This window comes from Sander lucioperca, chromosome 4 (genome assembly GCF_008315115.2).
Source record: "Sander lucioperca isolate FBNREF2018 chromosome 4, SLUC_FBN_1.2, whole genome shotgun sequence".
NCBI classification, from domain to species: Eukaryota; Metazoa; Chordata; class Actinopteri; order Perciformes; family Percidae; genus Sander; species Sander lucioperca.
This window is the reverse complement of record NC_050176.1, coordinates 4946725-4962397: the sequence shown is the minus strand read 5'-3', so window position 1 is coordinate 4962397 and position 15673 is coordinate 4946725. Positions and strand designations below refer to the sequence as shown.

The 15673-nt window shown below is 41.5% G+C and overlaps 1 protein-coding gene across 1 annotated transcript; it reads right to left on the bottom strand.

Annotated features, from left to right (window-relative positions):
- Window positions 1-314: 314 nt before the first annotated feature.
- LOC116039628 (polycomb complex protein BMI-1) lies at window positions 315-11785 on the bottom strand. The gene is made up of 9 exons (XM_031284556.2): window positions 11653-11785; window positions 10827-10954; window positions 9969-10065; window positions 9828-9883; window positions 9570-9699; window positions 9129-9168; window positions 8896-8994; window positions 3909-3989; window positions 315-1320 (listed from the first exon to the last, which is right to left on the bottom strand). Exons 2-9 carry the CDS (start codon window positions 10942-10944, stop codon window positions 940-942), a joined length of 1002 nt encoding a protein of 333 aa, XP_031140416.1. The 5' UTR covers window positions 10945-10954; window positions 11653-11785; the 3' UTR covers window positions 315-939.
- Window positions 11786-15673: the final 3888 nt, after the last annotated feature.

Below are 15673 nucleotides of genomic sequence, written 5' to 3'. Positions count from 1 at the left end.
AATCATAAACAGGACAGTCAGGTCAGAAAAACCTAGTAAGTAAACATTTTATTGACCTAAAACATGCACATATGGCTGATTTAAAAAAAAAAAAAAAAAAAAAAAAGTATCATTGTTTGTTGAAAAGAAACAAAAGGAATGTTGAAATTTATGGAACTACAACATACATGGCCAAATATTCAAATCCCTTTTGAGTTCTTCCGACTGCCATGAGAGAAAGAACATGGTCTGCTGACAAAACATCTGCTTGCGAGCATGGTAGTGCTTGGAATTGAGTAAATAGAAATGCTTCTCCTGTCGGAAAATACTTGTTGGTTTGGATTACGAGATCGGACCTTGACAAAAGTGCATCAACAGTTGAATGTAATGTACCTGTGTTAACCTGATGAGCGGTTGCTTATACAGCAGTTATTATCATGACTGTTCAAAGGCAAGGATTAGCTTCTTTTTCTGCTTCTTCTTCTTCTTTACATCCGACTTCTGCAGCGATGAACACTCAGCATTTTGTGTCTCGAGTGTTGCGGAGCCAAATCAATGTTGATGGAAACTACAGTATGAAAATGAAAAGGACCCACTGCATATACAATACAAAACGATTACAATATCTTGTATAAAAGATAAGTTTATACATATGTATGCACACATGCTCACATTTGATACATACTGTACAGTTTGTATGTGTGCACTGTTCTAGTCTAACAAACATAAACGCACACGCACACACACACACACACACACGCACACATACACACATACATACAAGTGTCTTTTTGGCTGCACTTTTCAGTCTTTCTTGCTGACATATGATAACAGTAATCTGCCTTCCTGTTTGTCCAGAAGGAAGAAGGCTCGAGCTCCTCCGTTTTTTTTTTTGTTTTTGTAGAAAGAAAAGAAGGGAGCAATTCAAACACTGTCCTCCCTGCTGCCCCCGTACACACATTAGGTCGTCGGAGGCAAACCACTTTTGTCGCCTCCCCTCGCCTCCTCTTTGCCAGCCCCAGAGCTTGTGCCGTTGACAGTCACCTTCCGAGCGTTGGCGCCCTGTTTGGAGGCGAGCGTGTGTCGCTGAGTGTTGTTGGGCGCGGTGGTCCCGTTGGAGCTTTGGATGGTGGGTGAGAGGTTGTGGGACGTGGCGGCAGACTGCGAGGAGGCTCGCGGCGGCTGGCCTGCAGCTGGACTGTGGACTTTGTCGCTTTGGGAGTCGCTCTCCGATGTCGGGCTGGTGTTGACACCGTCGGAGTGGCCCTGGGCGGCAGACTGGGACGGCCTCCTGCGCTTCCGGGTGGGTTTGACCAGATACTGCAGGGGGATGGGTCCAGTCTGCACAGAGGTACACACATCGTTAGGACTGTGGATAGTTTTATTATTCATCACAGGACTGCCTGTCTGTAATGTGTGATTTATGGACCTGCGGAGGCTCCACACAGAGCTTTCGCCGTAGACTACGTTAGGTGGCCTGAAGTTTATACTTGTGCGTTGGTGTGTGGGCATCCATCTAATAGCAGGGCCGGCAGGTGTGTGTGGGGAGTGTGTGGTAGAGCGAGTGAGAGAGTGACAGTGATTAGCTTCGGAGCGAGTAGCGACTCTAGAGTCATAGTGCAACATGGCATCATGACTTTGCGTAAACATACACGCCACTTTCCTAAAGCCAAATGGTGTGTTATCTGTACGCATTTTGAGCTATCCACATGTATGTCTACGCCGTATACAGCGGATGTAAACATACACACCACGTGGCGTGTTATCCCGAGAACAACGTCACATGTGTGTAAAAAAAATAAAAAAAGGTAGGGTTTAGGGAAAGAACATTAGGAAAGGCTTTAGTAACACTAAAAAAAAACGACAAAAACACGACGGTGACCAACGTCACACGCTTAGGGAAACAAACGGTTGGGTTTAGGAAAAGAACATTGGGGAAGGCTTTATTAAAAAAAAAATAAACGCCACATACGGGACGCGATTCCAGCTCTCCTGGGTGAAAGTCCTGTGTTTTCCCCATACGCCACCCCAACCAACCAACCAACCAACCAACCTCCGTCCTTTCATACTACTAGCTACGGCGATAATTCACATGTAATGTAGGTCAATGGAGGCCAAACAGCGTTGATAAACACGCTAAAAAACGATTATGCGTCTTGATAACACGCAAAAATGGCATACGAATTGGCGTGTCATACGTACGCCACTTTGTGAGATCAGTCTGCATAGTGAGAGAAACAAAGTGTCTCCCCTGTGCTTTCTGACCACGGTCGGAAACCTGTAGCAGGAAAAGTTCACCCTCTCCTTTGATCGCATGTTCATGGAGAAGGAGAACCAGGAAATGAGTAGGGGGAACGCAACGCTACCAAGCCACAGCCGAGCAACGTGTAGTTACATTTTTCGTGAGGTGCACGTCAGGCTACGGCGTAGCCGTAGGGTCTGTGTCTCAAAGGTTGAATGATAAAGACTGGTTAAAAATGTTCTTATTGTTATAAATCCCATGAAAAGACCAGAACCATCAATGAATAGATCCTATTAACGTGTGGTCTGTGAAGTCAAAGCCTGATATATCTTATTCCTCTGGGACATCTCCATTGTTGTACTAAAGCTGACAGAAACATCAGTGAGCCACACTGTTAAACTAGGTGACATGTTCCTTCATTACTGTATTGCAGTTTACTTTGACTCAGTCCCTCATCCACGGTCCTGCTATTGGAAATACTCACTAGAGCACCAAATGTGGATTAATCCACTGCAGAAAATAGTCCCCAACAAACGCGCCATTTACTCCAGTTTGAGTAATGTTTGCTAAACACTACAGTGCCCATCTGTTTTTGTGAATTACTGAGTTTAAACCAAACACTTTTTGAAAAACAATGTTTAAAAAGAAAAGTCCCATCTTGGTAAGAATGATTAGGCCTGGGCTGAGAGCCACAGAGAGGGTCGGATGGAAAGGTTGGAGAGTATTTTGGTCTTTTCATTGGGATTTGTTGACAATAACAAAAACACAGAATATCACCAGCGTCATCCTTTAATACACCCTAGTCCAAATATCAGTTGTTTCTGTTGACAAAGGCTAATTGACAAAGAGGGCGTTTGATTTTAGCAGGAAGTGCTCATTTCGTGTCCCATGTCATGACGTCAATCTCAGGTGAATCATCTCGCACAGAGGGTTAACAGCACACTCTGTCCACCCAGGATGTTCCAATCTATCGCAGGCATGTCCACATAAAAATGGAGTTTATAGCAGATGGTCAACAACATGAATATGGACAACTCCAGAGCACTCAATCAGATGACACTATTGATTTTCGTTGGAAGATTATGCCAACAACAAAAACAAACAAAAACAGCAGAAACGAATGTGGGATTTTAACACGTTTTCAACAATGTCAGCATGATAAAAGGATGAAATTGGGTTTCCCTACGTTTTGACCCATTGAGACAACTTGTATTTTAGAGCAGTAGTTAACAAAGTGGGGTCATTTATTTTCACTATAATTCTATCCATAAGTAACACAATGACAGAACGCATAACTATTTTTGGTTATGGCTTTCATACACTTTCTGTAATAAAACGCAATTAGATAGGGGGACCCTGGGACAAAATCTTATCATATAGGGGTCTGCGGTCTAATTTTTTTCGTTGATGTGAAACATTTGGGAACCACTGTTTTAGAGCATCTGCCTTTAAAACCGACGACTGTGAGACTTCCATTCATCCTTATGTTCACAGGAACAGATCGCATGACTGATTTGTTTTGGCTGAAAATTGTCAGCAGTAATGTCATGTGATTTTTTAGTATGTGAAAGTCCTGGAAACACTGCAAAGAGGGGGAAATTAAATCACACTAACTACAGGAAACACAAGAATGATAATCATAATTCCGTGGTCCACAGTAAAAAAAAGTATGAAAGCTGCCACTCACTCGTCTCCACTCATAGAAGTAGGCAATATCCATTAGTGTGTAGTAGTCCTTCAAGGGCTCGTCTCCATACAACACCTCCACCTGTAACACACAGTCAAAAGCCACTTAACACAACGTGACCAGCAGAAAACAGCCATCTGCCAGATCTCCCTTTAAAATATTCACATTTCTTTCTTTGGAGGTTAAATCTACTCTACTGCGATCTGTCCTGATGGATGCTAATGCATGATTCAACTCAACAGGTAGCCAACCAGTGTGGAATTTTAGTATTTTTGGGCTGAAGCACACATAATAAAAACCCTCCTTTTAAATCACAATCAACACGCAGCACAATAAAAGGAAGGTTTATGGTCGGCGTTGTGTTCCCAGGGTGACGTCAAGCGACTTCAACGTGCACGCAAAGCATTCCGGGAAGGCGGCGATGCATTTGAAAAAATGCTGCGCGTGAAGAAGCTGGCCGATGCCCATCTTTATGCAAATTAATCCGTTGAACGCGACGCAACTATCCAGTAGAAGTAGACGAAAATCTTTTTAAACTGACTTTTCTCGATCTGAAATGAAGACAGATTCAGCAACTGCATGGCCTATTTCTCGCTTAAAATGTTTTCAGAAACACCGTATTCTCAATGAGCCGCCATGACACTTGGTTGAAATTCTCGAGCAGCCAAACCCACGTCACGCATTCGTCCAATCAGCTGCCGGTCAAGGGCGTTGAGCATCAACCACGGATGTATTACGTCGTGACACTACGCTTCAGTCGTACTGGCCTTAACTCGGCGTGAGCTGCGCGTTCAATTCAACAATAAGCGGCTGGGAAAACTCGCCGAGCAGGTTTGCCTCTACAAACATCTGTAAGGCAAACAGCCTTTAATACGTGTTCCGAGAGAGCCAACACACTGGGAAAATGAGAGACATTTAGCTGGAGGGAGTGTAAAAACAGAGCGCTTTGTCAAAGCTAAAAAAAAAAAAACAGCCTCATGGGAAGAGTGTTGGTACCATCGAGAGGCAGACAGTCATTTCGACTGGAAGATAAGCGAAGTCCCATTAGAGTACACATATGCAATGTCTGGCGGTACGTCGGTGTTCACCCTGGACGTGTTTACTACTGTTGCCAGGCAGCCTGCTTTCCTTTACTTCCACTCTCTACTACTTCTTGCTTAATTGACAGATTATTTTGTTTGTATACTCCCCGGTGTTTCAGAGAATCCTGCATTCAACAGTGCGTTGTGCATCAACGTCTCTGTGCATGCTTGTAGCTCGCGCACCATCTACGGAGGCCCGCGCGAGTATAAAAACAAAGCTTAACATGCTGTTATCAGGGCTTTACTTGAATATTAATTATTATTATTATATTAATAATACCCACTGCTACTGTTGGCATCCCATCCTGGCTTCAATTACGGCTGCATAAAAGTTGAAAGGCTAAGTTTTGTGTTTCTACTAGGGCTGAACGATTTGGGGGGAAAAAAATCAAATTGCGATTTTTCTGCCAGATATTGCAATAACGATTCCATTTGCGGGTTTTTTTTTGTGGTTTACCTTAAGTTTAATATTCACTGTGTAACAGATAAAACATGTCATGGAGCATTATAATATGAGACACCATCAAAACTACTCTATATTCTTATGCAAGGATGAGAACATAGATATGAGTTTCCAGCAATAAGTGTTTTTCTTTTAATAAGCGTGGAACATTGGCCAGTCAAACACACAACATTTATCACAAAAGCTAAAGTTCCAATAAAAAACATATCAGTACTTTCCTGTAAACTGAAATCTCTGATATGCCTCAGTTCAACAGCAGCATCTACATATTGCACCTTCTACCATCAGGTTAAATAAATTAATACAAAATAAATGAAAAATCCACTGAAAATAGGACATTTCTGTTTACAAATCTGTGATATGTAACATTATACCAGCATTTATCTTATGAAAATCGTATTTATCTGGTGGGACTACAAGGCTAGCAGTGTTGCTACTGATCTTGTATTATTATGTGAACGCTCCCAGGTCAGAATAAGAGGAGGTTTATTCATTCTTTCCATTGGGCCGACATGGTGTGAATGCAGCGTTTGACTAATGGGACCTGTAGTTGTTGAATGCTAGATGTTGTTAGAGACTCGGTATCCAAGCTAGCATCCATGAGTCATGACTCAATGCACTTGGCCGTAGATGATTATTTCTGGAACATGATAGCTGGGGTTTTCTGTCCATATTCTGTACTAGGGCTGCACGATATGAGGAAGATATGCAATATGGTTGTTGAATATCGCCATAACGATATTAATTGCGATAAATAAACAGATAGTAAAGTGTACTCAGCTCTGCATTTCCACTGCTTTCAGTGTTCTGCTAAAATACAACCAATTAGTTTGTCGAATTTAAAACAAATGAAAGAAAAAATATTTTCCAGCATTCTTTTACTGAACAAATTAAGCATTGAATTGAACATAAAAGGCACCACTGAAAAAGAATGACAGTTACATTTTAAAGTGCAGTTTTCTACTGATATTTTCTTTCAACCAACACAAAAAATCTCTGAGATTCGTCGCGATATGCCCCAGCCTTTCATGATGTGTTTATTGCGCCAGTTGATATTTTGATGACGATAAAAAAAACGATATATTGTGCAGCCCTGTTCTGAATGGGGATCCATTACTGTACTAGCAAGTCAAATTTGACAACCCTGATCATTTTAACAACAATTATTTAGTTTTAGCATTGAACAACATCATCTGAAAAGACTCACGTGAGCTACAGCTGTTGAATGCTAACAAACTAGTAGAAGGTGGATCTGTTGTAGACCTTTTCTATTGTGACTTGTAGTTAGAGCTGTAACAATTCCAAACGTTGCTGTACAATTAATTGTCTCAGAAATAATTGTGATTGACATTATAATTGTCTCTTTCAGTCAAATTTTAAAATATTTATTTATTACCTTTTTAAACAAATTCAAGTTTTGAATGAATCCCAGGATACATCTTTTGGTTCTATCACTGTCATGTGACCCAGATAATGTAGTAACACAGGTACACAGCCTATGAAGTAAACCTGGGCCCTTTATTATCATAAAACTTTTCTAACTGTATCCCCCCCCCTTGTCAGTTTAGTTGCTATGAACGTGAATAGGGTCAAGTGCCAACAACTAGCATAGCTTTAGCTCAACAGTCTGACCATGGCAACCAATTATGACTTATATAATTACAATTTGGCATATCTAAACAAAATCAACAATTACCATCAACAGCCATAACTCTTCCTAGCTAGCTTAGCTAATGTTAGCAATTAATTGCAGTTAAACAAAGAAACCACGATTATGATAAAAAAAACTGACAATTAGGCAATTATGCATTAATTGTTACAGGCCTACTTGTAGCAGCAAAAAAGCACAGGTGTAATTAATAAAAGTATTATAATGACTATATTCCGTTTGGGTAAGCCAGTTCCAGGGTCCTGTTATTGTGAATGCTGTGTCACTGGGACCTGTAATGGAACAGAGCCACCAGCTGCTAGTAGCTAACGTTGTCTTCCGTCGATTCAGGTGTTGCGGCTGTAAGCAGCCTAAAGCGGAGGCTCCACACAGAGCTTTCGCCATAGCCTAGTGGCCTGATGTTTATACTTGTGCGTTGGTGTGTGCGTCGAGCCAGCGTGTGTGTGTGTGTGGGGAGTGTGTGGTAGAGCGAGGGAGAAGTGAGAGAGTGACGGCGATCAGCTTCAGAGCAAGTAGCGACTCTAGAGTCATAGTGAGAGAAACAAAGTGTCTCCCCTGTTCTTTCTGACCAAGGTGGGAAATCTGTAGCAGGAAAAGTTAACCCTCTCCTTGATTTCATGTTGTTCATGGAGAAGGAGAACCAGGAAATGAGTCGGGGGAAATGCAACGCTACCAAGCCCCAATGTGCGTCGCCGCAGCGTGTTACATTTTTCGAGAGGTGCACATCAGGCTACGGCGTATGCTAAATACATATGTTTGGGTCTCCACGTACGTAGTCACGGCGTAGATTTTACACAGAAGCATAAATCACGCTTGAAAAAGCCCATATATAGAGGTTTACTCCTCGACGCAGCAGGCCCGGGTTCGACTCCAGCCTGCAGCCCTTTGCTGCATGTCGTTCCCCCTCTCTCTCCCCTTTCATGTCTTCAGCTGTCCTGTCATTAAAGGCCTAAAAATGCCCAAAAAATAATCTTAAAAAAGATGTGCTGCCACGAGGGACTAAACACAGAGATTAAAAAAAAAAAAAAACACATACTGTGATGCGCTGAAGATCCAGTTCAATCATTTATTCCTCCACACGTAAAATACAACTAATAGGCCTACTGCAGTCACCAAATGTAAAGTGACTTTGTGGTGTGAATAAGTGCGTGAGTGCGGTCAACAGAAAGCGTTCGCTCCCAGGCTCACCCCAACAGGCGAAGCAAACCAATATACTGTTATCACTTCTTCCCAAACCCCGGTGAACACGCCCACCACATACAATATATGTGCATAATGTAATAATCTACGAATAATAAAACTAAGACCATACACAAACATACAGGAGAAACATGTGGCTCCTACAGCAGGGAAGGTAGTGCACTTTTTAACTAAAACCAGCTGCCTGCTACAGCTGAAAACAAGACTGACGAGAGCAGTAAAAGTGAACCAAAACAGTGAATTAACAGGCCGACATTAGTGCAGCTTTAATGATTTTGTTGTTGCAGCAATCCCCCTCACTTTGGGCTCATGCTCCGTTAGTTATCATGTTGCACTGACGGCTCACATATCAAAGTACTGATTGCCAGAGGTCTTTTAAAGCTGACAAATGTGTGCCACCTAATATGATCCACCTTTATAGCAGCGTTTACGATTGTGCGATCACGTTACTTTCGTAGTTAAAAAAAGCCCTTTTGCACGAGGCATTTGTGTTATTGTGTCTAAAGCGGGGAAGTTTGTCATGCAATCAACACAGCAAGAGTTTCTGCGCATGGGTACAAAGTGTCTAATTACCCGGTAGTTGTTGGGAATATCCATCTTGCTTCGGAGGAACTTTGCTAAGTGCATGACGGACATGGCTGCTGGGCACTGCAGGAAGCGTTTACCATTGGACTGAAAGAGAAGAGCAGAGCGGGGGGGCACATGAATCCAGGGTCAAGACCAGAAAGCCACATTAAAACATGAAGTGTGTAGGCTTCAACTACTGCTTCAACCAACTTAGCTTTTTATCTAAAAACAGGCTTTACCTTGTCTCCTTCCATTTCTGAATGCTGCCTCTCATTATTTCTGCAGGAAAATATACAATACAAAGAAAAGGTGGTAAACATTAATTAACTATTCTTTCCACACGTACAGGAAACCATATTCACAGAGACATACTTATGTGTGAATGGAACCTTTTTAAGTGTATACAAGGGTCTTGCCCCCCCTTATTCATTTCACTACTTATTATAATATACACAGACAGTATCAGAAAAATAATGTGTTTTTTGAACATTAAAGCATGTAAACATATTCTAGCAGAACACACAAAATACAAGTATGAAGCTGAAAATGAGCATCGCGTGGGACCTTTAAGTAATTCTACTCTCTTGTTTGCTTTGTGCATGATCGGAACATTTTCGCAGCTTTCTAAAAATTCCCACAGCTTTTTTTTGTTTTGTAAAAATGAGAAATGATTGACTCACTTGTTCCTCTCGTAGAACTGTATGGACAGACTGATGATTTCATCCTCTGCTATGTTAAACGTCTCCACCACTTCCCCTGGTTCCAGCACACGGTTCTCTGCGTAGAAGTCCCGCCTCCGTTTCATCTCATCTGGGTTCAGAAATATGTGTGTCCATTGGCAAAGAAATCATCCTCATGAAATGGGAACTTATGACAAAAGGTTAGAGCCTGTCTAAAAACCGTTTGTTGCTCTAGAGCTTTAAGGCACGTGGTCTTACCTTTGAATAACCCCGGAACAAGCTTATAAACTATATCTTGTAGAGTTTTGTCTGCTCTGGAAAAGAAATAAAACACTGTGATAAGCATGATACTCATTGCATTCAAAAGAGGTCAACGTAACGTAAACCATCAGAACTTACCTGATGCTGAGCTGTGGACATGTCTTGTGAACCTGAACGTCACATCGAGGGCAGAACTTATTTGTCTCCAGGAAGGCAACGATGCAAGTTTTACAAACTGTACAGAGAGAGAGGACACAGACACATGCTAAAACACTGCTCTGTATCAACAGCAGTGGACTCGAATTATTATGACACTTGCAAATTCTATGTAATAAAATGAAGGATGTCCCGATCGGTATGGGCATTTTTTAAACTGATCTGGGATCGGCAGTCACCCCGATCACCTTACTCCGATCATTAACGTCGGTAAATTCTGCACCATTCTAGGAAGAAGTTGATTTTTATATATTAATTTAAAAGAAAAATGCTAGCTGCAAGTTATATGTATTGAGCTAAAGACATCTGTTAGTTACTTTGTTTACGTAGTTATTTTTGTAAGCAAAGAAACAGTGTGCAGCTCTATTATCTAGGCAAATACAAGTATCGGATTGGGACTCGGTATCTGCAGATACTCAATATTTTTTTTTATCAGATCGGGAGCCAAAAAAGCTGATTGGGACTTCTCCAAGTAAAATAATACAATATTTTTGATTCTACGATAGAGTTGAATCTACATCTAATACACAGTGTCAACAAACATGGAAATGTTTCACATGGATTCCATTAGGATTGTTGTGCACACAGATGTTCCCTGAAGTAGACTTTGATGACTTAGATGATCATTGAGGTGGGGGGTCATCATGCTCACCTCCATACAACCACAACATGAGGAGCTCTACACAATATGCATAGAATTGTAAGGATAGCTAATTTCATGCCGGGGTTAATAACATCACTGCATGCATGTAGGGTTATGATTTCATATGAGGAACTTACAGGAGTGCAGGCACTCTACTATGGTTGTAGCATCAATTAAGTAACCAGCGCACAGTGGGCATGTAAGGTGTGGATTCAGATCTGTGATTTTAATCCGGTTGGGCTGCATTTTATCCATCTGGACAGATCTGCAGAGGAAACACATAACAACACGAGGGCTTCTTGTTATCACACAGTAGTAGTATAGGGCACAGGAGCCTATGTAAACGTGCTTGTTAAGACTATTATAAAAAAAAAAAAAAAGGTCTTTCCAAATGGTCAATGAGAGGCTGCCAACAGTGCTCCCCCAGACGGTGTCTGCAGCTCGTCCTTGGGACAGCTTAGTGAAAGCACAACAAAGAGAGCTGATGGCCAACCAAAAAAACAACAGGAGTGACATGTTGTAGCGAGAAATAACATGTAGAGAGCAGGAGCCGTGCAGCTATAAATGCAGGCTGTGTGTGCTGCTGGTACACAGCAGCAGCAGCAGGCGAACATTGAATCGCCCCTGTGTGGCCTCATCTTGTGCATCAGCGCTGCTACTCGGCCAGCGGAGCAACAAAGAGCGGTTCCATTTCCCCCGGAGCTCCGCCGTGCGAGCCGGGCAGCGGGCACCGCGAGCACACCCATCCAGAGAAAACAGCAACACTGACTGGGGGGGTGCAGAGACCCACAGAAAGCCACACTGGTACACAAAGCAGCCATCTTAAATTCACTGACAGGGCTGGTATCAGGAGGAGGCGAACAAGAGAGACTCAAAATGTGACACCGTGCACTTTGTGTGCGCCGAAGCAAAGAGCGGCGCGACGGGCCCGATAACGAGCGATCGGCGACGCTTCGTTCCTACCTGATTAGACATCAAAGTTTCCCTCTCCTCCACAACGAGGATCCAGGTCAATTATTTGGACTTGGACAGAATTTGCAGCAGCGCCAGAAAATGGCTTTTTTCAGCCCCGTCAGAGGACTGCCCATTTTGGATCACGTGATAATATTTTGTCGCCTCGTTCAGGGGTATTCTCTGCAGGCCGTGCTCACTTTACACTTGTATTTACCCTGCACGGGCCCGCTATTGCTTTGGATTTTCATTTTTATTTTACCTTATTATTCATTTATTTCAATAAGTTGCACAGGAGAGGGATCAGCCACGCCCTCTGTTTGTCTCTCTCAGACTGTAAATGATTTTGTCTGCATTATACAGAGAGAGAGAAAAAAAAGAGAGAGAGAGGCCCTGCAGGCCTCATGTCCCGGGCCCGAGCTGTGGGTTGTCCCACAGGGACGTGTGGAATTTAATTGAAAATGTGCAAGTCTTTTTCCATTTCACTTATTTTTTTTAATTAAACAAAAATAATAATATCGGCTGCCAGAATATATATTCATACTAGAAATAATATATGGAAGAGGATATATGACCAATGTGAAAAAATGTAGGCCTATTTGAGTTCTAAGTTTAAAGTCAGAATTCAGAATTTAAAGTCAGAATTCGGACTTTATTCTCAGAATCCTGACTTTAAACTTAGAATTCTGACTATATTCTCAGAATTGAACTATATTCTGACTTTAAACTCAAAACTCAACCACATTTTCCCCATATGTGGCCCTAATTCTCTTCTGTATGGATACAGTACAACTATAAATCAAAGGATAGTCAATCAAATTTAAGAATGATAACAGGATTTACATGGACAGAAAAACGTTTGTGATGTCTGATCAAATACATGAGTTTATTTTTAGTATAGACTAGGCATTACTGGAATGCTGAAGTATTCTTACTACAATCCAATGAAATACAAGTTGAACTGAATTGTATTTGTATCATGTGTTTAACCATTTGAATCTGAGATTGGAAATCTACTTGTCCAGGTAACTTCCCTGCCAATATAAGCAGCACAAATGTACAGACAGATAGGACAGCTACAAATAAACATGACTATAGTATAAAAGGGTGAAGAGAAAAGAAGGACAAAGACAAAAGAGCAGGGCTGAGAGAGACAGAAGGAGTGTGTTTCTATGTCATAGTAAATCAAAACACTGATAAGCATTAAAAAGGGCAACAATACTGTGAACCAGAGATCTTCAACAGGGGGTCCGGGACCCCTATGGGGTCCTCAGAGTTACTGCAGGGGGGGCCTCCAAATTTTTGTTAATTAAAAAAAAAAAGTTTGGTCAAATTTAAAATGTAACATGAATCCAACATATTATTAGCAAATATAAATCAGTATATTTGGGGCTGTAATGATAGGCTAAGTGGTCTAAGGTAGCCATCCACAGATACAGTTCATTTTAAGGATTCACTGTGCCACATGTATGTTTAATATTAAAAGATGATTAATAAAATCATGCCAACAATTATTATTTTAATAGCTTAGTATTATGCACTAAGAAGTTATGTATAAAGGCTTTAGGCCGCCCTACACTTTATTGTAGGCCCAGTTCTTTCAGCTAAGGGGTCCTTGGCTTAAAAAACGTTGAAGACCCCTGCTGTAAACTAATGAAGAGACAGCAGTTCCCTTAGGTAACAGGCAGAGATGATCAAGGCTTTCTTATCAAACTCTGTGAGAGCCCTGGGGTCAGATTACACAAAAGAATACTGTTACTGCAAACTATACTGACTTCCATATTTGTGGATGTTAACATTGATGAAAGCTTTCTGTGAAGACTCAGTCACAACACTACTGATGGGGTGGAGATCTGACTAACTGGACATTTGACAGGGTAAATACAGTGCACAGAGGTAAATGGTGATTGCATGCTAGCAGTACAAGGAAATGGTGCTGTTACAGAACAGCTCTTTCAGAATTAGGAAATCTAAGGGGGAAAAAAACTTTTCTTTAAGAGGAAAAACAAAAATTCATGCTGAAGGGAATTTTATTCCTTTGATTTTGGACGGTGCAATCTTTAACATGAGGTCTCCTGAAAGAAAACAACAAAAATATATTACACCTAAATTATTACAACTGAGTGCATCTTGTAGCCCAGTTTAACGATGCTGAACATTTATTAAAGGGTACTTCAGTCATTTAATATTTCACTTTCATAAAGCTTGGACTCACAAGAAACAGATTTAAAAAAAAGAAAAAGGTCAAATATTAAGCAGCAGAGGCCGGGGCGGCCTGGTAGCTCACCTGGTTGAGCGTGCACCCCATGTTCAAAAGCTCAGCCCTTATCGCAGCGGCCTGGGTTCCAGTCCGATCCGCGGCCCTTTTCTGCATGACATCCCCCCTCTCCCTCTCCCCTTTCCTGTCTTCAGCAGTCCTGTCAAATAAAGGCCAAAAATGGCTAAAAAATAATCTTAAAAAAAGCAGCAGTCCAAAATATCCTGACTTATAGTCCCTATAATAGGTCAAAAAACACGGATCCTACACTTCCCATAATGCAACTCAATAGTATGTTTGTAAGACCTGCCTGGTAAACACCCTTGTCTTGTCCATGTCCCCTGATTGTTACCCAGGTTTTCTTTTATAAATGTGTCATCTCCAAGCAGAAGCTGAGATAACCCTGATGACATCATCAGGGTTATTTTTAGACTTGACATGCAGCTCCTCACAGAAGACATTAAACAGCTGTAGTCTCACATTGCCAGACCTTCCTCCACAGCACAGCGGAGGAGGGTCTGGCAAGTCCACACAGCATTCTGGGATGGGAGAAAAACGTGCTCTGGTTTATTGGCATTTCCTTTAAACCAATCACAATTGTCCTGAGCGGCACTAAGTGCCGGACGGAGCAACGGTGCCGCTGCAAAATAGTCTCGGGGAGGATCTTGTTTTGGTGGAACGTGTGTACTTTCAAAAGTTGTTTTAGTCGTGCAACAGAAAACTCAGATTGGACAGATAGTCTAGCTAGCTGTCTGGATTTACCCTGCAGAGATCTGAGGAACAGTTAACCATAGTCCTCAGAAATCCACCAGAGTTTAGAATTACAACACAAAGAAAGCAGAAGGTACCGGACATCCGGCCGAAAAAAGTGACATCCGGCGGAATTTCCGGCGGCACCTGAACAATCCCGAAAGTGGAACGTCGTGGATATAGACTACTTTAGTACTAACCATGACAAGTAAAATGAGCTTCATGTATAAAATCAGTGGAGGGCCCCTTTAAAGTTGGTGTTTTAATTGAATTTATAGTTTCATTAGACTATATCTGTGACACATTTAAACAGTGGTAGAACCATTAAACATAGTTAGTGAAGAATACGTAGTAGACTGATCAGACTTTACACTTAGTGTTATCTTTTCTAAGAAATAGTGTAACTGATCACATCACCTGGTTGAGTTTTGTCCTGAAGATGTCTTAATATCATCATATCTTCTTTTTTTATATAGTTTTTTTATTGAGCTGTCAAGTCAACATTTTTCATACATTTAACACTTTTTCTAGATATTAATATATGTTTATGTTTAATTAACGCAAAAAAGTTAAAGTTAGCCATACAAAAAAAAAGAAAAAAAGAAAGCAAAAGAAAAGGTGTGTGGCAAAGGAACAGTGTGGGTTGTGTTACAGTAGATGTTCAATGTCATCCCCCCCCCTCAATTCCTGAAGGCCCCTATAGAGTTTAGAAATAATTCTGTCACCCAGGTCAGCTCTGTATGCAGCAATGACATTTTTTAGAATCCAAGCTCCAGAGTCAAGTTTTTCTAGGTCCTCTTTGCTAATTACCCTCTCTATATGATGTCTCAGCTGCAAAAATCGAAAGAAATCTTGGTTGGCTAGTCCATGTTTCTCATTTAAGAGAGGAAGTATATTGTGAACCCTCGTGACTCCCATAGTTTGAAAGTTGCATCCAGTCTGCTCGGGGTAAAACCTGGCTCATAGGCCACCCACCTGATCACCGAATAAGGCTCCTTTTGACCATATAGTTTCACCATTTTAAAC